The sequence below is a fragment of the Crinia signifera genome, chromosome 2, assembly GCF_055691185.1.
Source record: "Crinia signifera chromosome 2, ASM5569118v1, whole genome shotgun sequence".
NCBI classification, from domain to species: domain Eukaryota; kingdom Metazoa; phylum Chordata; class Amphibia; order Anura; family Myobatrachidae; genus Crinia; species Crinia signifera.
The window spans coordinates 378,629,662-378,657,482 of record NC_139218.1 but is presented as its reverse complement, the minus strand read 5'-3'; the positions used below and the strand labels follow the sequence as shown (position 1 = coordinate 378,657,482).

Genomic DNA, 27,821 nt, shown 5'->3' with positions numbered 1-27,821 from the left:
TCGCAAAAGATGTTTGGACACCCCTGTTCTAGGGTGTATCCGACCTTACTGTACTGATTCTTCACAGTGGTTAGCAGTTAATGTTCAGCGAATACCGATCTGACAATCTTGAAAAGCTCATAATTTTACTAGCAATGGCAGGGTTGCCTACCCTCCCGGAATGGCTAGGAGTCTCCCAAAAATCGTCCCTCCCGTCCCCCCTGCGACCAGCGATTAGAATGGGGCTGAAAACGGGAGCGCGCACCCGGCGATTTATCCCCGGGGCACACTCCCATCACTGGCAATAAGGTCGCCAGCGACCATATTTCCAGCGATTATAGCCCATATCGTTGCCGTGTGTACACAGCTTTAAAGTCGGCAACCCTGAGCAATGGTCTGCATATCTCTGATTGTAACCATGCACTAGAAATCTCCAGCCCATACATTGCAGGTTTATTTACACAATAACCTGCCAAACGCCAAATTGACTTTTGGCGTCTTTAACGGTAATTCTTGAAACATACCAATAAAACATTCAATCCACGTTTCACAGTCACATTTATAAAATATATTTTTACAGCACGTTATCTTTCAAGGACTAACCGTTTACTAAGAACTTGGGCACATGGCTGTGTGCTAATTGCAGGTAATATTTGACTTCATCAAAGGGACAAATGAAATACAGAGTGTAAACAAAGGCTCCGTACTGTACAAATGAATATGGATAATGAGACAATGTAAAGTAAGTTGGGGACACTGTTATTACTCTGTATTACATGTGTAATACACAATCACAGCAAGTTATAACAGGTTTCAAAACAATGGACCTTCCCCAGCAAGAGCTGGAATCTCTACTGACTGGTTGTATCAGCTGATAAGGAGCTGGGTTACATATTGTATTCTGGTCTCTCCAGTATATACGGACAGGTTTCCCATAGTTTTGGGCAAGCAAAGATTTTTGTATTGATGGACACAAGCTCACATCCATCATGGAAATGTCCTCCGAGGGTCAGTGAGTGACCAATACTGCAGAACAGGTCCCGTAGCCAAGCACGCAGTGCTTACAATCCACTTCTATCCCAATGTACGGAACACTGGAATTCTCTCTCCCCATCATGGGTTAATACCAGTTAATACTGGACAATATTCACTCCATTGGCTTTGAGGTAGGTGATCCAGGGAAGGTTCTTCGTCAGTCCGAAATGATTCGCAGTTCAATCTCTTCTGCTGTAAGGAATACAAATATATGTCATTTTATTGCCATGATAGTAAATAATGCCACAATTATTTATTTACAGTTTCTTATATGGTGCAGCATATTCCGTTGCGCTTTACAATTGGAAACAACAGTGATTAAACAAACTGGGTAGAAACAAACCGACATAGAGATAGGAGGGGCCTGCTCGCAAGCTTACAATCTATAGGGATAAAGGAGGGATACATAAGGATAGAATTCCATAGCATGGCAGTCCCATCAGATTACAAGACAGTCCTGATGGGATGTAGTTAGATATGAATGCTACTGGAGGTTGTGTGGGGGGTTCTGAATATGATAGGCTTGCTTGAAGAGGTGAGTTTTCAGGGAACGCTTGAAAGTTTGGAGGCTAGAGGAGAGTCTTAGTGTGCATGGAAGGGACAAAAATCCTGCAAGTGTTAAGCCCCGTACACATGGGGGAGATATATTGCTCAGCCATATATTGCTAGCAATATATGGCTGAGTAATATATTGCTCAGTTTCTCCTTTTCATCAGCGACCAGAGATGGTCGCTGATGAAAGGGAACCTCTGCTGGCGGTGCCGCAGAGGTAATCAGCTGGTTGCATGAGCAAACTCCTGCGACCAGTGATTAGAACGGGGCTAAAAATGGGAGCGCACACCCGGCGATTTATCGCCGGGGCACACTCCCATCACTGGCAATATGGTCGCCCCTATCGCCCCCGTGTGTACACAGCTTAAGTGGGAGCAAGTAATGAGTCTGGATGAGAGACGCAGATCTTGTGCAGAGCGGAGAGGTCGGGTGGGGATATATTTTGATATAAGCGAAGAGATATAAGTCGGTGTAATCAGAGTAATGGCTTTGTATGGAATTAGAATGGGCATCATTCAGTGTAGCAGGCCACAATGGGCATGATTTTGTGTAGCATGCAGTGGGGATGTCAGAGCAGGTTTTCTGCTGCACCCCCTATAGGTGACGCACAGTATTGCAATACCGATTGAGTCGCACAGTGGCTGTAATGTATTAAAATTTATTAACAGGTTTGTATATTTCGCAGCAAATGCCATTGCGCTTTGTTTGGGCATTTTCTGTATGTGGTGACATCAGATGTGCAGAGATTGTGAGTTATTGGGTAGTGTGGTGGGCGTGCCAATGAGAGTGTTTGTGTTTGAAAAGGCGACATCACTGACACTGGCGGCCATACTCTGATGGATAATCTGCAGCTGGCAAGGGGCTGCTGCAAGTTTTGATAGTGCCGGCCCATCATGGTGATTAAATATACTCAAAGTGGGTTTCTCAGTCCTTGCACTTTTGGGCGCTATGGATTTATTGCAGGGAAGGGCTGTGTAGTGGCATTAGCATATAAACGCATTCAATTATGCAATCTATATAAAGCATTATACAGTTTATTGTTTGATATCTGCTAAAGAGCTCCCATAGTAGAAATTAAATATTCAAATACAAAGTCTGAAAACGAGGCTTGGTTGATAACTAACTTGGGGACAGTACTGTTCAAAAATTATCTGTAAAGCGCTGCGGAATATGTTTGCGCTATATAAGAAAGTGTTAATAAATAAATAACTACAAACTGAGGGTATGGAAATCATAACGAGGCTTGGAACAATACTAACGGCACTAGCGGAATCCAACCAAGGAGGCCTGTTTAGTTAATCTATGCACGCCCATGTAGGGTGGGATGAGCCCTTTATAAAGCGCAAAATGGGAGATGGTTCATATGTATCTGAGGAAGCTGCTGACTAAGGAGAAGGCAGGGAAACGCGTTCTACAGTCACTTTCTAAATACCGAATTGCCACCAACCCGGGAGATGCTGTATTCTGGACAAGTCAGCTGCACCCGTACGTGCCTTCACTGTGCCAGTCAGCTGCACCCGTACGTGCCTTCACTGTGCCAGTCCGGTGTACCCATACGTGCCATCAATGTGCCAGTCAGCTGCACCCATACGTGCCTTCACTGTGCCAGTCCGGTGCACCCATACGTGCCTTCAATGTGCCAGTCAGCTGCACCCATATGTGCCTTTAATGTGCTAGTCAGCTGCACCCATACGTGCCTTCGCTGTGCCAATCAGATGCACCCATACGTGCCTTCACTGTGCCAGTCCGGTGCACCCATAGGTGTGTTCACTGTGTGAGTCAGATGCACCCATAGGTGTGTTCACTGTGTGAGTCAGATGCACCCATAGGTGTGTTCACTGTGTGAGTCAGATGCACCCATAGGTGTGTTCACTGTGTGAGTCAGATGCACCCATAGGTGTGTTCACTGTGCCAGTCAGATGCACCCATACTACCTATTAATGAGACAATCACAAGTCTTCATTCTATTCAGCAAGTCATCCCTAACGAGGCCAACCACATGTCCCCACCATAACATAAGAGACTATAGTGTTTCTCCTGTGACTGAGAACAATTATGTTGCTGGGATGTATACATATCCTCTATCTAGCTCTAGGCCTTCAACTTATGTGCTGGGAGACTGGAGCCGAAGAAGCGCAGTCCCGCACAGAGGCGGATTTTCCACAAGGCAAACTAGGCAACTGTCTAGGGCCCAGCAGGTCGCAATGGGCCCCCTTATAGATATCTTGGCCACCCAAAACATTCCCAGATGAGCATTGTGTGACTACCTTGTGACGTTATGACCTGACTTCGCTCCCAAAGTCCATTTGATGTCCAAATATTTGGACGCACAAAATGGTCTCAGCCACTGTATGTGGGCAGTCAGGTAACTGTAGATGTGACACATGTACAGTGGCCAGAGATAAAGTAGCCAACCAGCTCCCAATTGTCATTTTACAAACACAGCCCCCAGCATGACAGTTAGGGGCTGGTTGGCTGGCATTTTCTCTCTGTCCAAGGCTCAGTCCCTGGACCCCTAGATTGGAGGACTTAATGGGGTAACCAGTGGAACTTTGTCTCCTGGTTTTGCAGTTACCTCTCCGATGCTGCTTTCCTCTCTGGGCGATGTTGATGCACTTGTTGCAGGCCCACATGAGGCAGACTAAAGCCGCCGACCCCGCCGCCAGGAAGGCGATAAACACGGCCACAAAGAAGAATTCCTCGTAGCGGATTTCTAAAGCGAAGAAAGAGCCGTCAGCGGGGAAAAAAATAAAAACAATTGACATTAAACCATCTGAAATGTACAGAAACCGAGGAGAGATGAGGAAAGGTTCTACCATGGACATTGAGGATAATTGTGCTCTGCTTGGTACTTCCAAAGTCATCACTCACTGTGATCATATAGAATCCAGTGTCTCTCACTTCCACGCGCTCCAGCTGGATGGAGCCATTGTCATACTTGTGTATCCGCTGGCTGTATGTCGCCGAGATGTTCATGTAAGAGTTCACCTTCCACTCAATGATACATTGGGGCTTCCAGCTGGATAAGTATTGCCATTGTACCCACGACGTGCCGTTACTGGCGTACTCTACTGACAGGAGAACGTTCTGCGTCACCGTGGCGTTTATGACGGGCTCTGGGACCAGCAACGTGATCCCCTTGCCTGAAAGGAAAGAGAACACACTTGTGAAATGACGCTGTAGACAGAACCGCGCTGCCGTGCATTATTATTATAGTACAATCGATTAGATTTGATCGTTTATGATAGGGCTGGCCAAACCGGTCCCCTAGCAACAGTCCACATTTGCCAGACCACCTAGCTGGTGCCCAGGTGCACCACATTACTAACAGTCACATTTCCCAGATACCCAGCTGGTGCCCAGCCCAGGTGCAGTCATTACTAACTGTCACATTTCCCAGATACCTAGCTGATGCCCAGGTGCAATCATTACTAACAGTCACATTTCCCAGATACCTAGCAGGTGCCCAGGTGCAGTCATTACTAACTGTCACATTTTCCAGATACCTAGCAGGTGCCCAGGTGCAGTCATTACTAACTGTCACATTTCCCAGACCGCCTAGCTGGTGCCCAGGTGCAGTTATTACTAACTGTCACATTTCCCAGACCGCCTAGCTGATGCCCAGGTGCAATCATTACTAACAGTCACATTTCCCAGATACCTAGCAGGTGCCCAGGTGCAATCATTACTAACAGTCACATTTCCCAGATACCTAGCAGGTGCCCAGGTGCAGTCATTACTAACAGTCACATTTCCCAGATACCTAGCAGGTGCCCAGGTGCAGTCATTACTAACTGTCACATTTCCCAGACCGCCTAGCTGGTGCCCAGGTGCAGTCATTACTAACTGTCACATTTCCCAGACTTCTTCTTATTCCTACACTCGCACAGAAACAATCAACACAGGTATCACAATAGATAGGCTGCGCCAAAGCCCTAGCAAAACAATACTTCCAGAAACAAGGTACCGGGAAACCCTTGAGAGCCTGGCAGCACCTGAAAAAGAACACTACCATAAGAGTGAGCGCAGTGTATCAACCCCAATTCTTTCTACATTTCCCAGACCGCCTAGCTGGTGCAGTCATTACTAACTGTCACATTTCCCAGATACCTAGCTGGTGCACAGGTGCAATCATTACTAACTGTCACATTTCCCAGATACCTAGCTGGTACCCAGGTGCAGTCATTACTAACTGTTAATTTTCAAATGTGCTGCATTCAGTCCTACCCGACACATTCTACAGATCCACAGGTGGATAGTACATTCTATAATATGATTGCTAGACTCTGTTTGTTTGAAAACAGAATTCCCCCAACACACTGCAAACAGGCCAGTAAAGGCGATGTACAATTCTACATAGTAATACCAATACAGAGACATACCTACCAACAGTCCCGTTTTTTGGGACTGTCCCACCCGGGGCTGGCAGCATCCTGCAGTTATGGAAAGGGCAGTTGTGAGATCCCCCTGCTCGTTGCTGCTCCGTGTCGAATAGATGCTGTGCGCATGTGCACAGCATTTATTCAGTGACAGACAGGGGACATGGCTAGCAGCTCACAGAACAGTGGCCCTTATTCTGATCGGTGCGGATATTCCCGCATTCTTACGGTGCGGTCCGCACGCCACGGTGTTTTGCCGCGTGCGGCCATCGTCCGTAGAAACGCCCACGTGTCCTCCGCATTCGGACGGACTCACTCTTTAAGAACAGGGCGTGTTTACGGACGACATACAAACCATGCGTGTGCGGGAGAAACACTCAGATTCTGCACGGTATTACAGAGTATTACAGAGTATGCTCGGGAATACCGCATCCGAACGGGAGCCAAGCGGTGCTACCGCACGTAAGCGGAGTATTTACGCCAAACAACCCACTATTATGTATCTTCTGCAATACATCACATGACCCACTTATTCAATTACCTATCCTCATCAAAAACTGCTTATTTGGAATTGGAATCAATTAGATGCCAATATATCCTTACAAGCATGCCTAACACATGCATTGCACACATTAACCCTTACAGCAATTGAAGTGCAATGGTTTCAATTAAAGCACTGACAAGCGTCCTATTAGTGAGTAATGAGTAAAGGAGTAGATTCTATTGGGTTCAGGTGTTAATGGTTGTAGTCATTAGGCGTACGTTCGCCTAGCGCATGAACGAGTGGTGTCCGCAAAGCAATAGTACACTTGTGGACACCGCACATTTCTGCCCTTTTTGATCGCGTGCATTCGGAGTGGTTTCCGAATGTACGCCCCCCAACATAAGTGTACTCCCCCGTGTCCGCCCATGTTTCCGCCCCGTTTTGCCCACTTTGAAACTACGCCCATGTGTCATTCCGCATGACGCCCATAATACGCCCCTATTTCCCGAATGAGAGCGGTGAACAGTTCTGGACGGGATCTGGCCGAACTGGTACCGAGTCAAGGCGTGGCACATGCGCGTTGCGTTCTCCACGCATGCGCAGACGCCGTAAACACGCGATCCGAAAGTATGCGGTAAAGTCCGCGTCAATCAGAATAAGGGCCAGTGTGCGCAGTGATTGTTGGGGACAGACTGTGTGCGCAGTGACTGGTGGGGACAGACAGTGTGTGCAGTGATTGGTGGGGACAGACTATGTGCGCAGTAACTGGTGCGGACAGACAGTGTGCGCAGTGATTGGTGGGGACAGTATGTGCAGTGATAGGGGGGAGAGGTAGTGTGCGCAGTGATTGGTGGGATCAGTATGTGCAGTGATTGGTGGGGACAGTATGTGCAGTGATAGGGGGGACAGACAGTGTGCACAGTGATTGGTGGGGACAGTATGTGCAGTGATTGGTGGGGACAGTATGTGCAGTGATAGGGGGACAGGCAGTGGGTGCAGTGATTGGTGGGGACAGTATGTGCAGTGATAGGGGGGACAGGCAGTCTGTAATGGATTTATCACAATTAGGCCAAAGTGTCCATTTAGGACCCCAGGGGGGGTTATTCAGACCTGATCACTGTTGTGCGAATTTGAGGAGAAAGACGCGCTTGTTACAAATCAACACGAGCTGCAGCGTCCCCCCCCCCCCCCCACTTTCTTTAGCCCTCACACAATAAGGTATTCCCAGGGCTCCCGAGAGGTATGCCGGGCCCTGTAAAAAAACTTGGGGTGTGGCCTAATCATGGGAGCCGTGGCCACCTCCCGTGATTAGGCCACACCTAAAAAACAGGAAAAACACTCTAAAGTCGTGGGGGTGTGGGGGGGGGGGGTGTTATTGCTTGCATGTGCTGTGCTGTCAGTAAGACACTCATTCTGTGCCTGCTATCAGCACAGCACATGCTGTAGGTGTGTGCTGCCCAGGAGGGACTGAGGGGGAAGGGAGGGGTCGGACCAGGGCCCCTGCCGGGTCCCTCCAGCAAGCCCGGGCCTGGGTAATTAGTGCCCCCCCTCCCGGTTGCCCTGGGTATTCCTCACAGAGCCGGCCCGGACATTCACTTGTCACTCTCCCGCATCACCATAATACTCATTATACAATACATCAGGGTTGCCGACCCTCCCGGAATTTCCGGGAGTCTCACGAAAATGGTCCCGCTGTACAATACAGATGACAGGCACTGGGACTGGTGCGTGAGCAGTACTGACCTAAGTACTGCGCATGCCCCTGGTTGTATGGGCTGTTTAGGCTGCAGCCCATAGAAGCCAAAGAGGTAGCCCCGGAGGGTGGGTGTGCCCTGAAAAAATGCTGGTCGTCCCCATGGGAACGCAGACGGGTTTAAGCATGCACGGGGCAGACGTCAGTGCCCGCCCGGTTGTCGATCATAGCCGAAGCAAATAAAAGACCAGGTCAGACTGACTTTTATTCGCAAATGGGGAAAATCTAATTTTATGGTCTGCGACCATCCCTTGTACGCTTGCATGCATGTGGGAGCATACACATCCATTCGCATTGGAAAAATGACTGACCTATGTCAATCTATTAGAGCGCTTATATATGAGTTGGACTCCTTATAGAGCAGCTGATTCAGGGGATGGTCAGTTCTCCAAGTAAAATTATAAACAACAAGGACAGGGGGGAGAATCAGCGCTCAAAAGTAATATGGATTACAAGTGCTTGCATCAATGCAATACATTTTTTTATAATAATATAATTACATACACATTAAACACCCCAACATCTCATGTGTACCTTAAGCATGTCATAATATATGCGATCTTAACTTAACATAACTAAACCTGAAATAAAGACTCGGAGGCATAGGTTTGACAGAAATTGTTAACTGATTTATTTGTAGCAACTTTTAAGCTAATTTGTTTATTTGAATTAATTTAATTAATTAATGGTGGCCAAGAAAGAACGGCTACAAATGTAACTCCACCCCAATTCTGACGTAACTGGCCTAAATCAAAAACAGGCGGTATCCAACTCTACCCAACACATTGACTACCCACCCAGCTGGGTGGGGACGCTGTCCCCGACACGGGTGATACAACGAAAAGGCCTAAGCCAATGAGAGGTGAGTGCACCACAAACAAGCCATAAAAACGCCCACAAAACACGTGGTGTGAGCTAATTGATTAAATCTGCCGTTCTTACCCGCCAAAGCGGGGGATTTAACTGAAATACCCCCGCCCTGCCACCATCTAGACAACTGAATCCAGAACTCCTAGCAGACCCTCCAGAAACATAAACAAACCCTCACCCACTAGATGAACCCCATCCGGCCTGAATAGGTGCTGACAGCCAAATCTTATCCTAGCATGAGGGACAACAGCCCCCCCATTATCCAGCACCCAATGAGCAACGGCCGCATTAAGCTTTTTTCGAGCTTCGTCAATCGCCCTGGGGTTCCTAGCTCCCCTCCAAGTAAGCCTAGGAATCACATAGGACCAAACAATGGTGCAAGACGGCCAAGCTGATTTAATGGCAGCAAGATCGTCTAGGATCAGGTGCCGCAGCTCTAATTGGAACATCTTCCCGAGGTCATTGCCACCTAGATGTATCGCCAAAATCTCAGGTAACCCATAGTGACGGACATTCACCATAAGGAATGCCCGCAGGTCCCTCCAAGACATACCCCGGACACCTAACCACCGAACCACCCGGGAGCAGGCACAGGCTGGACCTTCGCCTGCAGAGACTGACCTAGCTGCCCAGTATACAAAGGAGTGGCCGACTACCCAGACCCTTTGCCTATCGGTTCCCAGACCTGAGGAAAAGATATAAAAAGAGGGGATTAGATTGGATTCTCGATGAGGCAACTTTACATATTAGGAGGATCTGCCAAAAAGCAAAAAGAAAATTTTGATAGATATAATTGAGGCACAATAATTAAGGTGCCATAAGACATGCTCCAATCACAATTGGAGCCATACCAGGACACAATGGGAAAGAGACAAACAAGGGAGGTAGGGGTATTGGAAGGTAAAGGAATGAAGGGTGTACTCGGCCGGAGGAAAACGACTGGACATGCTGAGGTACTATAATTAACTATAACCAAATCAGAGGGCCAGATTCAGTCCGTCAGGTCAGGCAAAAAGCGAAAAAACTCTGGACGCTGGCCTAATGGCAGAGCGTAGATAGCCCCCGAGTAGGATGGACATAGGGTAGGGGAACAGAATGAGCATTCAAACACAGGCAGGCATAACAGACGAGCACAGGAACCCTTCAGGGCAGGAGGTGAGGTCTAATATACTTCCTATAACTCGCAGAGCGCCACCTGCCTAAAGACTTGATGTCGTCAACTGGCCAGCCAGCAGCCGCGGCCGAGGTAGCAGCCCTAATCCGAAATGAATGAGTACCAAATTCCCTCGGGGAAAGGCCCAATCGTTCAAGGCAGCGCCTCAGCATCCAACGGAACTGATATACCGTCAATGGAGACCCATTATAATGCAACAGCCAGGAGCCATCCAAAGCTGGCCTGACCTCCGTATACAGGGATGCTAAAGCCACTGGGCAAATGGAGACCAGGACAACCGGAGTCATTGAAGCCCACCTGCCTCTGGCTGACTGGTCAGTTTTAGACCGCCTAATTCTGAACCACAACGCCCTTGCATCTAAACAAATATCTGACACTAAAAGCACTGCCTCGCGGGATTTACCAGGGGCAACTAACTCGGAAATCCTAAAAGCTCCATGAAACGCCATGGAAAAGGCTAACCTAAACAATAGGGACTCGAAAGCAGAGTCTGCGCAATGACATACTACTTCCATTAAAGACGGGAGCAGCGCCGCATCTATAGGCCGACGACAATCAGGGCTAACTGGAAACAAGAGCGACCAGCTCTTCATAGCTTTAACCACCAGGAAACACTTTGTAAAGTCGGGCAAACCTTTGAGTCTAGCAAAAAAGGCTATCCCAGCCAAATAGCGCGCTGCCACTGCCCTGGATTTACCCGTGCAATACAATGACCACAAAAAAGACAGCAAAAGACGCTGCCCACGCCTACCTGACTGAGCAGCCCCTCCCGCGAAAGCTTCCCATTCTGTCCAGGCCGCCCGATAGTTCTTAAGGGTAGCAGGGGCCAATGAGGATTCGGCTAGCCCCTCCAATCCGACCCGATCACCTGCCAAACATAAGAGGGGCAGGGCACCCCAACATCATCAGCCTGAGGCACAAGCTCCCGAAAATGTTGCCATTGGAAACGGGAGAGGGAATCGGCGACCTCATTTTCAACACCTGGGACGTGGCGAGCTCTAAATAGAATGTTATGCCGCAAGCACTGAAGTGAAAGCTGCGCCAACAGACGTAAGACCAACAGAGACTTAGCCTTCTGATGGTTAATAGCATGCACGGCACTAAAGTTGTCACACCAGAACAACAAACTCCTATTCGCCAAGCGCGGGCCCCAGATTTCCATAGAGACCATGATAGGAAAGAGTTCAGGCAACAACAAGTCCTTAGTGAGACCCTTTTCAAACCAGTCACCCGGCCACTTCTCAGCGCACCAGTGACCAGCCAGAAAACAGCCAAAACCCACCGAACCTGAAGCATCCGTGAACAGCTGTAGCTCACTGTTGGCCACCGCGGGAGCCAGCCAGATGCGCACCCCATTGAACTCCTCTAAAAAGGAAGCCCATACAGCCAGGTCACGCCTAGTCTCGGTGGACAGGCGAATGAGGTGGTGCGGCTTGCTAACACCCGCCGTGGCCCTCTCGAACTTCCTGCAAAACAACCTCCCCATGGGGATAAACTTGCAAGCGAAGTTCAGCTGTCCTAAAACTGATTGTGCCTGCCGCAGGGTGACCTTACTCCTGGACCTACGCAGCTCAACAGCCTCACGCAGCTTAACAACTTTATCGGCCGGCAAGCTGCAAAGACCCTCCACCGTATCAATCTGGATCCCCAGAAAAGACAAGCAGGTAACTGGGCCTTTGGTCTTGTCATCGGCAATAGGAACCCCAAATTGGTGGAATAGGGACTGCAGAGATAACAGCAGGCGTGCACAACGCTCAGAGTTGGCCGGACCAACACATAGGAAGTCGTCGAGGTAGTGAGTGAGCCCGCTCTCCCCCGAGGACTGCTCCACGCACCAATGCAAAAAGGTACTGAACCGCTCAAAAAATGCACAGGATACTGAACACCCCATCGGCAAGCACTTGTCGATGAAATATTCGTCACCTATGCGGAAGTCCATGTACCGGAATGCATCGGGATGAAGCGGGAGCAAACGGAAAGCCGACTCCACATCCACCTTAGCCATGAGTGCCCCCCGTCCAAACGACCGCACCATCGCCAGAGCATCATCGAAAGACTGGTAAGTCACTGAACAACACTCGGCAGGAATGGCGTCGTTAACAGAGAGTCCCGTGGGGTAAGAGAGATGTTGGATGAGCCGGAACTTCCCAGGAGCCTTCTTCGGCACCACCCCCACCGGCGATATGATCAAGTTCGCCAATGGGGGCGTAGCAAACGGACCAACCATGCGCCCAAGCTGTACCTCCTTCATCACCTTCTCCAACAACACGGAGGGCAGCGCTCTAGCAGATTGCAAATTCCCCTCTGCACTTCCCCCGCCACTGGAAGGCGAAATCCCACACTAAAACCATCCTGCAGGAAAGCGGCCGCTTCCCTGTCCGGGTACGAGCGTAGCCATTCGGACATGGCCTCCACCCGCACCGGCGTAGCCGCCCTATCGAGCGCCTTCACCCCCGGCAGGCTTGGGGGCAGTGCCAGCACCCGCCCCTCTGGAGGGGCGGGACCCTCGAAAGCAGTTGGCAGCAGGGTGGTTCCCTGAGCAATTGATGCACAGGTGTTTATACTTGCATCGGGAACCCAACTGACAGGCGGAATTATTGAAGGCAAAGCACTTGCCCTTAGCGGACCCCAAGGGAGCCGGTTTCCCCGCCCCAGGGAAGCGGCGGGCGGCGGTAGACTCCGCCGCCGGTCGCTGCTGCGGGAGGGAAGCTGACGTGGAAGGAGGAGCAGCTGCCGCTGCCTCCATTGGGTCTAAATGCACGCGAGCCACCTCCATCCAAACCTCCACATCCTTACAGCCCAGGTCTAGGATGTGCAGGCAATCCTGCTTACACCCGAACTGCTCATCGTATGTGCGCCAAGCAGATCCTCCGTACTTTCGCTGCATTTCATGGATCATGTGAATGTAACGGATTACGTTGATGTGCTCATCCGGCCGATCCTCCAGATAACAGGCGGCAAAAACACAAAAACCCGCCAGCCAGTTGTCATAGGACCTATAGGAATCAGAACCCATGCCGCCCTTATCCTTGGCTGCCTTAAAGGCCTTCTTGGTGTCCTCGGTCAGACTGAACACATCCACGTAATCGCCCTTCTCAATCTTACGCCTACAACTCTCCCTCAGCTCCCTCAAAACTGCAGTATAATCGCAGTGCACAACCCTGGGCTGATTCCGCCTCTTCCTCTGTCTCCGGGACAGGGAGGCCACCTTTCTACGCTTAATGTGGCGAGCGCGTCTCCCAGCCTCCCTCTTGGCATATTTGGCCGCCCTCTTGCGAGCCTTCGCAGCGCTACCCGCATCAGACCCCCCAGCAGATGTGGAAGAGTGGCTACCCCGGGAGCCCCCGGTAGAGGAACTCCCCCCCTCGGACCCTGAACCGTATTCCAAAGAGTCCTCACCTGCCGACTCCGGCTGAGCGGCCCAAGTGTCATCGTCATCGTCCAGGTCATCTGGATCACCCGAACCCGAGCCGGACCCAAACTGCTCCTCCGCCAGCGGCTCACCATCGCCATAATTGGGCGGGGGAGAAGCCGCAGCCCTGTGCCTCACACTCTGAGGCCTTCTTCGCCGTGCAGCAGAATTCAGAGGTGTAGCAGACCTGCCCTCTAGTGCCGCCACAGCAGATCCCATCTCTCTCACTGCTCGCCGCAGCTGTGAGCAGCCAGGCTTGGGGGCCGCGAGGGCTCCGGAGGACCTGCGCCGGGAAGAACCGTGTCCCCCAGTTCTCGCAGGACGGCCACCCGCCAGGGGTGCCAGGGCGCCCGCCATCGAGGACAAAGCCGCCGAGAGCGCGGATGGATCAAAGGCCGGAGCAGGGGACCTCACCCTGGAACAAGCCCGAGACCCCGTAGAGGATCTGGTACGGCCCCCGTGGCGCCGGGCCCCATGCCTCCCACCATCGTCCCTTGCCGCACCCAGGTAGCCCCTGCCCCCAATGGACTCAGCCATCCGGGCATAGGTGGGCACAAAACCAGACCTGCGGCTGGGAGAAACTCCCCCACGGCGCCGCCGTCCCCTATACGCTGACTCCCGCGGGGACCCCGACCTACTGGCTGACTCCCCGCTAGCCTCCTCCTCGGATTGCGCATGCACCCGCCTCTGCCCCGACGCTCTGACGGGGCCGGAGCTGACATGCTGCTGTGATGGGGACGGGGCCTGCGCTGCAGCCTGAGGCTGCAGCTCTCCTGACGCCCGCCGCCACAGTCCTGGACCACCTCGCACCTCTCCCAGACCTGCCACCCCGAGCCGCGCCTGACGCGACGCCCCTGGATGACGCACCCCTGCCACGCGTCACCCCCGCGCCTCTCCCAGCAGCCGGCCGAGCAGCGGATCGCCCCGCTGACACAGGCGGAGAACCTGCGCCAGCTATGGCGGACCCCCGGGCATGACGGCGTGGAGCAGCGGGTGAGTGCAGGCGGACAGGGGGAAACAGGCCGGGGAGCGCGTCAGACACTTCCAGGCCATCGTCCGCCGTGAAGCGTGCGGGCGGACGGGCAGACCGTCTGGGCTGCGGTGAGGGGGCACCAGCTGACATACCTGGCACGATTAGCGGGGTACAGGGTGCGCTGGGTGCAAAATAGAATATTGGAGCAAGAGCTCAAATAATGCGGCTTCCCACACTGAATTCTGCAGGAAGAAGAGGAAGTCTCCTCCCCTTCCTGCCCTTATCAATCAGTCACCACAGCCAGACCTATGTCCTTATTGGATCACCGAGTCACATGCATCCCAGTGTGACACGCAGATGTGGATGTTTAATTCACTCCATGTCAAGTGTTGGCAGTACGTTACTCATACATTAAACATAAGAAAATAACAAATATGATTATAAAATGATAAAATGATATGATTATAACAAATATACATCCATAAGCATGCCTCTGCTTCTTTTCGCAGGCAGAGGGTGGCGGGCGTTCGTTCACACGGTGTTAACCCACTTACTAAGCAGCGAATGCTGCTGAATCAGGCCCACTGTGTGTACTGTATGTGTGTGCAAGCTGGGGGTGGCACAGGGCTGCTGGACTGTCTGATAGCCTTGTAGGCTTGCACAGCAGCACTGTGGGTGGGATGTTCAAACATCCGCAGCCCAGCCCCGCCCCCTTCGCCGCTCATCGCCGCCATAATTATCGCATATGCTGTAACATATGCGATAATTATGGCAAAGGACAGCTCTTGCGTTAAGAGCTGTCCTTTGCGGTGAGAGTCAGCGGGTCCCATGGGGACCCGGCGACTCTCCCCTCCCTCCCTTACCCAGTGCTGCTGCTGGTGCACCGGGCTCTCCTCCTCAGGTGAGGGGGGGGGGTGTCGGGGCGGTGGTGGATCGGTGCGGGGCGGCGGTGGGTCGCGTTAGAAGCCCATAGGCTTCTATGGGGCATCGCCAGATTTTTCTGGCGATGCCCCCCGTCGCGGTAACCCGGCGGGGGATGCTTAGAGAATTCCAAAAATGCATTTTTAGTTTAGAGAATCTCCCCCTGTGTCTGTAAGCATACAAAAAAAAAAAATCATATAATCCACTGCAACCATCGATGGTGGGAACCCATCTATGCTCCTATCATTGATGGTAAAACTAGTTACCATCACCTATGGTATCCTTTTTTTTTTGAATCAAGTATTTTTTATTGAGTATTTTCAAGTTACAGATAATGTAATAACATATCTATTAAACTAACTAAAAAGAAAATAATAAAGACATACATAATACATTTTACTTGTGTGGTACATTATTCCAAGATTTTTCACAAATGGTTGTATATTGGTTATATTAGTTAAGCACAAATATTCGCAAGACATTGCCGAACATAGATCCTGAAAAGTGCTGTATATAGTGTTACTCAGGGGAGTGCAGAAGCGGGAACACCAAGAGGTGCGACCGAGATCTAAGCGTAGAGAGAGTTTTATTGGCTCTATAATTACATATGCAGGGGTGGGGGGGGAGGGAGAATGGGGGGGAGTCATCAGCCTGGGTCTTGCAGATACAAGGCAGATGACTGCCACATGCTCCAAATTTTATTATACTTCTTCATGCAATTCCTTTTGGTGTACATAAATCGCTCATGCGATATGGTAGTATTAACCAGAGCCACCCACATCGCATGTGGCGGGGGAGAGGAGCCCATCCAAGTTCTGGCTATACACACACGCGCCAGAGTGAGCAGAGTATTTACATAGATTCTATGGTGTTTAGGAAGCAGCTCCTCCAATTCCAGTCCGAAAACACATATGCGGGGATCAGCAAGTGGGATCTGCACACCCGTATCTCGGGCACTGGCCAAGACCGCCTCCCAAAAGGAGCATATCTGCGAGCATTGCCATAATAGATGCCAGAAATCTGCATCCGGACTCCCGCATTTAGGACATGTGTCAGACCTAGTACCCCCCATCTTCATAAGCCTATGTGGGGTCCAATAGACCCGATGCAGGATGTATAGCTGGATTTGTTGAAACCGTGCAAACGCCGTGGCCTCTCTGGGTGAACTCAGCATATGAGACCACTGTTCATCCTCAATGGGCCCAATATCTACCACCCATCTAGCCCTCAAGCCTTCCAGTTGATCCGCCCCAGAAAAGGTAAGCAGAGGAGAGTACAGAGCAGAGATCTTCCCCCTATCTGGTAGTTTATTGACCATTGTACGAACTGGGGACACAGCAAGTAAGGGCACACTCCCTCTCCACTGTGCACCCACTGCATGTCTAAGCTGGAGATATTTATAAAAGTACTGTCTTGGTATCGCGTATTTAGTTACCATCTGCTCAAAAGAATATAGCGTTCCCTCCTGAAAAAGGTGACCCATTTCAGAAACCCCAAAGGAAGTCCAGTCTGAGCCCATCTTCAATTTGTAAAGTTCGGGAAACTCCTTGTTTCTCCATATGGGAGAGGAGGAGTCCACAACCGGGTCCCCCCGTATGGTCCCCACCGTCGCCCACACCCTGTGGGCTTGCTGTAATAGAGGGGGAAGTTTCCCCAGCGTGGTTTTAGCCAGAAGAAATTGCAGGGGCGTGAATGACAGGTTCGCCCGGCGTAATAGGGCATTAGGCAAATTTCCATAATGTATTGGCGTAACCCATTCAGCTAGCTGGGCCAGTTGCGCTGCCAGGTAATATAGCCGAAGGTCTGGGAGTGCCAGGCCTCCATCATATCTAGATCTACATAGAGTCTTAGCCGCCATCCGAGAACGTCTGCCCCCCCATATAAAGGAGACTATATGTCTGGTTATAAGCTGGAAATAGGAAACAGGTATATAGACAGGCGAGTTCTGGAGTATATACAAAAACCTGGGCTGGACTGTCATTTTAGCGAGGTTCACCCTTCCCGTCACTGACAAAGGGAGCGTCTGCCAGGTGCGGGCTCTTTGTCGCAGATGGTCAATCTGTGGGGTCAGGTTCAGGGACATAAATTCAGTGAGGGAATGGGAAACCTGGATACCCAAGTATTTGAATTGCATGCACCATCGTAGGGGGCAGCTATAGGATATGGGTTTCTGTGTAGTAGGGAGTAGAGGAAATATCACTGACTTATCCCAGTTTATACCTATCCCTGAGAATCTGGCATATTCCGTCATAAGAGCTAGTAGTGCTGGAAGGGAAAAGGTCATCTCGGACAAGTACAAAATCATGTCATCTGCGTAAAGCCCAATTTTCTCCTCCACATCTTCTATTTGGAACCCTTTAATGAGGGGGGACGCCCTAACATAACAGGCCAGTGGCTCCACTGCCAGTGCAAATAGCAGGGGAGACAGGGGGCACCCCTGTCTAGTTCCCCTGCCCAAGTTAAAGGAGGATGTGGTGAAGCCATTGACCATCACCCGGGCAGTTGGCCCGGAGTACAGTAACTTAACCCATGATAGAAAATTTGGGCCTATACCAAATCTGCTAAGCACCTCCCACAAATAGCCCCACTCTACCGAATCAAAGGCGCGGGCTGCGTCCAAGGAGACCACCACCGCGTCATCCATTCCCTCCCGGGCCCATTGTAAATAAGTGAAAAGTCGGCGCAGATTCAAGGTTGTCGACCTGCCAGGCATAAAGCCGGTCTGGTTGGCGTGTACCAGCTGTAGCACAACCGCATTTAGACGCATTGCCAGTAGTTTAGCCAATATTTTGACATCAGTAGATAGTAGCGAAATGGGTCGGTATGAGTCAGGTGACAACGGGTCTTTATCAGGCTTTGGAATAAGCACTATAAGTGCCTCTGCCATCGACGCAGGGAGGGATCCCCTACTCAATAGAAGATTATAGAGGGTCAGCAGTCTAGTAGCAAAGAATGTTATATGGGTTTTGTACAATTCAATAGGTAGCCCATCCACCCCCGGGGACTTAGAATTGGGGAAGGCCTTAATTGCCGCCTCGATCTCCTCTATCGTGAGGGGGCTATCCAACAGTTCCCTGGAGTCAGCGTCAAGCCTGGGTGTCGTTATCCCATCAAGGTAGTCAGCTAATTCTGTCGGGGTGTAGGTTGCTCGGGATTCATATACTTTTTCGAAGTGTTTACTAAATGAGTTTGCCACTGGGAGGGTCCCTGTACAAGTCGTGCCGTCGTCCTGTCTTATACTGTGTACCACTGTAGGGGGTTGGTTTTCTCTAGCTAAATAAGCCAGGAATTTGCCCGACCTGTCACCTTGTGTATAGAAGTCATGTGACTGGAACAGGAGACGCCGCTTGGATTTATCCAGCAGCATTTCGCACCATTGTTTGTGGACCACAAGCCACTCCACACGGTCAGCTGTTAGCCCCGACCTCAAATATTTCTGCTCGAGCTCTGTACTCTGCCTCTCCAGCTCAACCTCTGCCTTCCGGCTATGGACCTTAAGCTGTGCCACCCGGGAAATCAGTGAGCCCCGCAACACCGCCTTAAATGTATCCCACACCAGTGGAGCATCTCCCTCTATAGGATTATTTTCAAAAAATTCCTCCCATAAGGCCAGTAATTCAGAGGCCGCCCCCATCTGCGTCAGCCAGAAGGGATTGAAGCGCCAGAATTTTGCGCCTCTGGTGCCCTCCAACTCCACCTCGAGGCATACCGGGGAGTGGTCAGAAACACCTCGGGGTAAATATTCAATGGCAGTCACAGAGGGAACCAGCCGTCTGGATATCAGGGCCATATCTATACGCGAAAAAACCCCATGAGTACCTGAGAAGCATGAGAAGCAGCTAGCCGTTGGATATCTTAGTCTCCACACATCTATTAAGCCCACCTCCCCAACAAGTCGTGCAAAAGACGTAGTCCCACCTCTCCCTCCACCAGGAGCAGGTCTCCACCTATCCAGCGATTCGTCCATTACAGCATTAAAATCACCAACACAAATGACTGGATATGTGGGGAAGTCTTGCATAAAAGTGCATGCTTTATTAATTATAGTGGGCTGGTATGGAGGTGGATTATAAATGGCCAGTAATACCAGGGGAGAGTCATGCAGGGTGCCTGCCAGGAACACATAACATCCCCTGGGGTCCGTCTGTACTTTCTGACACCTGAAACCCATGCATTTATTTATCAATACTGAAACTCCTCTAGAATTGGGATGAAAGACTGAGTGGAAAGACCACCCCACCCAAGCTTTTTTAAGTGACAATACTCGGCTACCCACCAGGTATGTTTCAAAAAGGCACACAATTCCTGGGGAGCGAGTTCTGAGTTGATTCATCACCAAAGTACGCTTAACCCGGTCATTAAGACCCCTGACATTCCATCCTATGACCTTAACCATTGTACAGCAGTGGAAAAAATAGTAGATAGAGGGAGTTGACGCTCACTGAGAGCACCGCACCTCTCCCTCCCATTCCATTCAGCAACCAGGAGCAAATATGTGGGAACAATGCACACACATCAAAAAAAACAAAAAGAATACTAACACATACAGAACAGTCCCAACCCACCCGGCATACCCACCCAAACATAGGTACACTTTGTTCCCCTAACATGAACCCTGAATCGGCTCCTTTACGGAGACGTTTCAATCAACTTAACCTAGAATAAGAGAAGAAAAGAAAAAAGGGTGAAAGGTCTAACCCTTAAGGGGGCAACTATTATTTATGACCTATAGCACATGTCACTCCTGACCGTGGAGCGTAATCATTTAGTCAGGTAGGAAAGAATACCTCTTAGAATCATTTCTAAATAACATCTCTAGAAAACATGGCTCTACATGACAAATATAATCAACGTGAGGCGCCTGGGTTATAAACATATTTGACAAACTTCAATAGACACATCCGCGAAGGGCCATTTCAAGGAGGCAATTCCCTCGGGGCCGGCTGTGTGTCCATCCATGTTGAAGCGGCCTGAGGTGTGTCAAAGAAATGCGTGCGGGTACCGGCAACCACCCTCAGTCGTGCCGGGTAAAGCATTGAATATTTCAGTTGGAGGGTGCGTAGACGCTGTTTAACCCCAGTAAATTGTGACCTGGACTTTTGGACTTCCACAGAAAAGTCCTGGAAGGCCGCCACCCGCTGCCCCTCATATTCAAGAGGACCCTTCACTCTCGCCAGTCGGAGCACTGCATCACGGTCCTTGTAATGCAGAAATTTTGCGATGAACGTGCGTGGCGGGGCACCAGGAGGTAGCGGGCGCATGGGCACCCTGTGCGCCCTCTCCACTGCAAACTGTGGGGTGAAAGCTTCCTTTTCAAACAAAGATATTAACCAGGACTCGAGAAAAGATTCAGGATTCGCACCCTCCGCCTTCTCAGGAAGGCCCACAAATCGCACATTATTCCTCCTCAGCCTCCCCTCCATATCAGTCAGTTTCTGCTGACAGGTTGACATCTGAGATTCTAACGTGGTGAGGCGGTTGGGTATAGGCGCTGTGGTATCCTCCAGCATAGAGATTCTGGTCTCGGTTTCTTCGACCCTGTCTCTCAGCTTTTGCATATCTTGCCTTATGAAGGATATGTCGATTTTAACCTCTGCGACCCTGCCCGCAAGTCTCTTCTCTGAATCAGTAATGGCCTGCAGGAGTTGTGCCATCATGACCTCTGATGGTTCCGCCATGTTGGATTCTGGGGAATGGACCTCAGCAGGGGGTTGTGCGGGGTCTTGTCTAGCAAATTTTGCCAATTTGGCCGCAGCAGCTGGAGTATTTCTGCGGGACATAGGGCAGAGTGAAATCTCCCAGCAAGTCAGGACAGTACTCACTGCTCACCTACAGCAGCTATTTGGGCGACCGTGAGCAGGGGGGGAGGCACACTCAGGGGAAGGCACAGGTGTGTGTTCTTTACAAGTAATCTGAGAGGTACAGCATATGCCACACAGTGTTCTGAAACCCCAGCCCGTATAATAAGGGGTGACAGCAAGAGGATAGGTACTTCAGAGAGGAATGTAAACTATTCCCAAGAGACAGTCAGATCACTCCACTTGCTCACAAAATGGCGGAGGATGTAGCAGTTCTTTTCCCTTCCCGTGTATGTTATCCAGCCGGGGGGTATTCCCTCAGTGGAGCCTCCGCTGCACCTATACTTCTTTTAAGTGCCCGGTGATAGGGGGTCCTCACCTGAGATTCGGGGTCCCAGTATGTTGCGCAGGGCGTCTATATCCCTCAGCTTTCCCACCTCAAGATGGTGGCAGGGGTACTCACTGTTACGCAGGGCTTTGGTGAGGGGGTCTCCGGGAGCTGATCGTCAGGCACAGGGGGAGCGTTTGTTCAGCGCTGTGGGTAGCGGCGGCTGTCCTCTCTCCCACCACTCGCCCGCTGTCACCGCCGTCTCAGGTAGAAGCCGCAGCGGGATGCGCTCTCCGTCTCCGCCACACCTCTCGCGCGGCCGGCGTCTGTGGCAGCAGTTCTCTCTCCGCCAACCCCTGTAGAAGTTCAGCGCTGTGGTCACAGGCGATGGGGGGACACCACCAGCACCGCGGGGCACGGAGATCGTCGTCCGTATAGCCCTGCGCGGTGAATCTCTGCAGCAGCCTCCGTCCTCCTCCCAGGCCCAAGATGGCGCCCGGCAGCGCGTCCAGCCGGGAGATGTCCCTCAAAGTATGGCAGCGGTCGCTCCAGACAGCGCAGGCACCTCGCTTCTGAGCCAGTATGATCTGGGGCATGCAGGTAACCCGTCTCCAACAAAATAGAGGCTCCTTCCACCGACAAATTATATTTTCAGGATGATATGGTCAGGAGCTCTGCAGGCACGCGTCCTACACCATCTACCGCTAGGCCACGCCCCCACCTATGGTATCCTTAACTAGAAGACCCTTAGGCTGGGTACACATTAAACAATATATTGCCCATGTGGGTCGGAACGATACATTAGCCATATCGTCTGTTGTGTACCCATTATTGTGCACTCCCGATGGTTGTTTTCCAGGTCGTCCAATCAGCTGTCTGCACGACTTGTGAGATGATTATAGCCATGGCATACATCTTAAATGAAGCTCGGTGGCACGATATATCTATCATTGAATACAATATAACCGCTATATTGTTATATCGATCGTGCCATCGGCCAGGGTACATACCGTTTAATGTGTAACCTGCCTTAGACAATAACTGCAATCCAGACCTGGACACTGAGGGCCTTATTCTAGTTCACTCTTTCTGACAAAATCCTTCTTAGATGGACAAAACCATGTGCACTGCAGGTGGGGCAGATGTAACTTGTGCAGAGAGAATTAGATTTGGGCGGGGTTTTGCTTCAAAGTGAGATCTATATTGCAGTGTAAAAATAAAGCAGCCAGTATTTACCCTGCACAGAAACAAAATAACTCACCCAAATCTAATTCTCTCTGCACATTTTACATCTGCCCCCCTGCAGTGCACATGGTTTTGTCCATCTAAGAAGGATTTTGTCAGAAAGAGTGAACTAGAATACGGGCCCTAAGCCTCTGCCACAGTCTAATGGATTTTGTATATACTGTAGTAAAATGAGAACAGAAAATGAATGTATCGGGAAAATCCTCCTTGTATAAAGCAAGCTATTAATTATACATAATGTTTTATTAATGGATCTACAGCTAGTGCATAATAGACGTAGTACAATAAAGACTCTTCCTGACAGGAAGCGATAAGAATACATTATTGAGCGGTGTCGGGTATGAATGGATACAGTCCAATGCCGTAAGTGCAAGTCATGTTGTATTGAGATCAATCAGTGCCGAGGAATACTTGGCTAGTAAGCAGGAGTGAAGGTGCTGCTGTGCGGTGGCTGCATAGTGCTGGTAGCTGCATAGTACTGGTAGCGCCGTCTCCAGACTGGGGAAGCTTCCAGCGTAATGCAGCCCATACGTCAGACACAGTCGTAGAGAGAAAGGCATATCTTACATCCTCAGCATAATTTCTGATACACACATCAGAACCTGAGAGACGGTGAATGGAGGGTCCTGCGCTGTGCATAGGAGCAAGCCCAGGAATCCATGGCAACATAAAAGCATCATTGTTAGCGTCTAGGGTTACCACCTTTGTGTTGAAAGATTCCCATACAGTGGCCCGCCCTTTTACCCACTCACTGCCCATGCATTGACCTGCCCCCCAGGCTAGCCCCGCCCCATGACCCACCTTATGTTGATTTTTTTAGCCTTTAATTCAATTCTATCTTTGATTTTTGCACACTGTAATGCCACTTACACATTATGCCAAACACTGTGATGCCCATTACACATTATGCCATGCACCATGATGCCCATTGCACATCATGCCATGCACTGTGATGCCCATTACACATTATGCCATAGACACAGTGATGCCCAATACACATTATGCCACACACCATAATGCATGTTACACATTATGCCATGATGCCCATAATATACCACACCTCAAATGGCTATTACATAATATGCCACATAAGTGCCATTTACCTACATGTTCATTGCTAGGGGTTTCTTGCTCAATGCCAGGTGTTACATGCTCGTGGCCAGGGCTTCATGCTTGATGCCAGGGGCTTCATGCTAAATGCCAAGGGCTTCATGCTCGTTCTCAGCACCGCACACACTCCTTGCACAGCCCATTTCTATTATTAGTGCATAGTCTAAGACAGGAACACCTCATTATAGTTTTTCAACTTCAGTTATACCCACTATCGTGATAAACTATGACCCGGGTACATCATTACTCAGAATGTGCACCAACGGACTTATTGCCATGTAAATGTAATGTATATACGATGCAGTCAAAATATTTATTGATATTGCATTGTGTGCGGCAAGCGATAGTCATTGGGGTTAATTACCAGTCAGTATAAAGTGGCACTGAATAAATCCATCAGTTACAATTACATTTTGGGATTTCTGTATAATTTTCTATCCTACCCTTATCGCTTCCTTTATAAACTTTTTCCTGTTCTACCTTGTATATTGGTGTTTGCCTATCCGTTATGATGGCCCTGTCTGTGGTTCTAATTCAGGAAGAAAACATTTTTCACCAAATCATCCTCTAAACTGCCCTTTGGGGCGCACTGCTATGTCCTAACAGGTGGAACTTGATCTCGAACATAGACCTTCTATAGCACAGGTTCTCAAACTCGGTCCTCAGGACCGCGCACAGTGCATCTTTTGCAGGTGTCCTCACAGAATCCAGTAAACGAATTGGTTCCACCTGTGGATATTTTAAAATGTGTCAGCGAGTAATGATTGCACCTGTGCACCTGTCGGTTGACCTGGAAGACGTGAACTGTGCGGGGTCCGGAGGACCGAGTTTGAGAACCACTTTTCTATAGCCATCCAACATTCCATAAGACAAATCTACGGTATACATCATTAGTGCGCTCGGTGAAAGCTGTTGCCCATCCCAGTCTTATCCACGTAAGTGACAGGTGCACTGGAGCGGATGGGACAAGGATATAAGGGGAGTGACCTTGCTGTACATAGAGATGTTGGGCTAGATAAGCCACCGAGGCATAGTACACAGATAAGCCAGAAATTACTTATTGACTTTATTGTATTGTATATATAGTATACATGTATACTAGGTTTGGTCTGTGATATACATTTTTTTATTTATTTATACTGTACGTCTGTTCACCAGCAATCTCTACACTAAGGGGTGATTCAGACCTGATTGCTAGGCTGCGTGTATTCGCCCCAACGAACGTCCGCCCCCCCCCTCCCCATCGCCCGAAGCTGCTCCCTAGCATGTGAGTGGACGTGTTAGCTTACGCATTCACTCGCAAACTGCCACACGGAGGAAAAATCATTCGTTGGTCGGTCACCATCAAATGATTTTTTTTCTCCGTTCGTGGATAGGACTATTTCTATACTTACTTTTATCCTGGACGGAGATGGCAGAAAAGTGGGAGTGCGCTAATGTCATGTGACGTCAGCCGCCCAACCCCAAGCAGGCATCGACACGCCTGCATCTGCCCGCAGCGAGTGGGTCTGAAATGCCCCTAAATGCCATCATTTATTATAATTTACTTCCATAGTGCCAGCATATTCCGTTGCGCTGTACAGGAGCCACAGTTTCGGCAGGGCAATCCCACTTTTTGCACTTAGAAGTCATTATATTGCAACCTCATCTGGTTAGAATTTAGTCCAGTGTTGCCTACTCTTAAAGTCTCCTCTACGGGAGAAGCCCGGAGGGCAGACTGTCAGCAGCACTTCGGGGGGTGGGGCCTGACGTAGACGCCCCCAGAACTGCAAATCCCACAATTCCTGGGTCTTCGAGGAGGGAGCTGGGCTAAATTACGTGGCTTGCCTCTTTAGCCCCGCCCCTCCCACAAAAAGGCACCAATCACAGGAAATTAACGCCGCCATGGGGTGGGTGTGTGTGTGTGTGTGATATCCGGGAGGGTTGCCCACGTTTCCGGGGGACCGAGGGTAGGCAACCCTGATTTAGTCTCTCGATACAGCTGCATCATCAGGATGAATGAATGTACAAATATATTGTCTTTCTGTATTTGTCCATTCCATTTACCAAAACAAATGTGGTGGGGTTAAAATGATTGCATGGGTACCCCAGTTCTCTCCTGCAGAATTTGGTAGCCCTACATACTGCACTTCATCTTTGCGCTCTGTCTTTTCAAATGTCAGTTATGGCTTAAATACCTTGAAACTGCATGTACATTAGATGGACAGAGGTGTAATTGGGAAGAGAAATACTAATCTTTTTTCCTATTAATTTCTGCAGAGCATTGCACTAATCCAGTCAGGGAACTCGGTCCTCATTACCCCACGCAGTGCATGTTTTGCAGGTCTCCTCACAGAATCACAAGTGAAATAATTAACTCCACCTGCGGACCTTATATAATGTGTCTGTGAGTAATTAGTACACCTGTGCACCTGCTGGGTTACCAGCAAAACATGCACTGTGTGGGGTAATGAGGACCGAGTTCCCTGACCACTGCACTAATCTATTCTGCAACATAGTAACTGGGGCGTGTAATGCCCTGATCACACTGGAGGTTATTCTAATTCAATTGGTCCCCCGCGCGTTCGCAGATGTCAGCTGCCCGCCTGCTTCCCGCACAGGGCACTCGCAGATCAGAGACACCATAGAGGAGTTGGGGGACTCACAAGGCTGCAAAATTCGCAGCCTTGCGAGTCAACCAGAATAAGGACCACTATACGATAGGCCTAACGCTTGACCCGCATGTAAACATTGAACAATATCGTTTACGATGTCGTCTGTTGATGTTACCGGAACCAACGCCGAACATGCAATTATTAACAATACTGTCAGATTGGACTGCATGTTCAGACGATAGGGGATATCGTTAATGATCCGCACAAGCGCACATCGTTACCGATATAGCGGGTACACCCTGAACGATATGCATCATTAATGAAAACCGTATAGTAAAAATATGCAACCTACAATTCAAATACAGCAATTCCAGCTAACCGCAGGAGCTCAGATTGGTATAATATCCATTAAATCCACATTATTATTATCACATGCGCTTAGCATTCCGTTAATCACATTACAGCAGCCGAAAGCATCCAAAGGGGAAATTAAATAAATAATAAATCTTTTAAACCTATAAATATACCATTTTTGGATAATAGATAAGTATATTTGGGTCCACGACGGCAGGTGACAGAAGGATTCTGCATTTCCTAACAGCAGGAATAGGCCACCTGTGGCTTTTCAGCTGCCGGGGTACCAGGGCATGCTGTAACTTGTAGTTCTACAGACAATTTATACTCACAGTGATGAAACAGCTGTAGAAGGCATAGTGTAAAAAGCAGCACTGATCCTCTGACTTGTCTCCAGCCTTTGAGATTCTTCATGGGAGAGATGGTGACAGCTCATGTTAGGTTTCCTTGTGTCTGGTGCAGCAGAAAAGCATGTTGGTGACAAACTGGCAACGGGCGATGTTAATCCGCATTCATGAGTGAGTTGGGCAGATGAGTGCCTCGGTGATCTTCTGACCAGCAGCTGCACTGAGCATTACCTTTACCTCTCCACTGGTTGTATTTTTAGCTGAAGTGCTGCTGTCACAGAGACTCTGGTCTAACCAGTTTCATAGGCACGTCCTTTAAAAGAAACAGAAACACACACACACACACACACACACACACACACACACACACACACACAGCGAATGCAGCAGGGCTGTTTACAGCACATGCCCAGTTATTGACTTATGGGTTTTCCCAGCTATAGTGCAGACAGAGACATCATGTCAGTCAGTCTGCAGACTGCGGAGCGAAGGACAGTGGCATCACAAGCGATC

General features: G+C 49.8%; 1 protein-coding gene across 2 annotated transcripts; it reads right to left on the bottom strand.

Moving 5' to 3' along the window:
• Nucleotides 1-520: 520 nt before the first annotated feature.
• Nucleotides 521-27,821, bottom strand: VSTM5 (V-set and transmembrane domain containing 5). Of its 2 annotated transcripts, none has more exons than XM_083170124.1 (4): nucleotides 27,294-27,821; nucleotides 4,383-4,709; nucleotides 4,142-4,279; nucleotides 521-1,203 (listed from the first exon to the last, which is right to left on the bottom strand). In XM_083170124.1, exons 1-4 carry the CDS (start codon nucleotides 27,373-27,375, stop codon nucleotides 1,172-1,174), a joined length of 579 nt encoding a protein of 192 aa, XP_083026250.1. In that variant the 5' UTR covers nucleotides 27,376-27,821; the 3' UTR covers nucleotides 521-1,171. The 2 variants fall into 2 exon arrangements, with proteins under 2 accessions (XP_083026250.1, XP_083026249.1); XM_083170123.1 differs by having other exon boundaries at nucleotides 521-1,206; nucleotides 27,294-27,813.

What these genes read in the sequence shown, in the direction of transcription:
- VSTM5 (XM_083170123.1), bottom strand. Translation starts at nt 27,375, where the DNA reads ATGAAGAATCTCAAAGGCTGGAGACAAGTCAGAGGATCAGTGCTGCTT. An exon ending in TCTACAGCTGTTTCATCACT is followed by an intron (nt 4,710 to 27,293) that starts GTGAGTATAAAT and finishes CTTTCCTTTCAG; the next exon opens with GCAAGGGGATCACGTTGCTG. An exon ending in AGGAAAGCAGCATCGGAGAG is followed by an intron (nt 1,207 to 4,141) that starts GTAACTGCAAAA and finishes TATTCCTTACAG; the next exon opens with CAGAAGAGATTGAACTGCGA.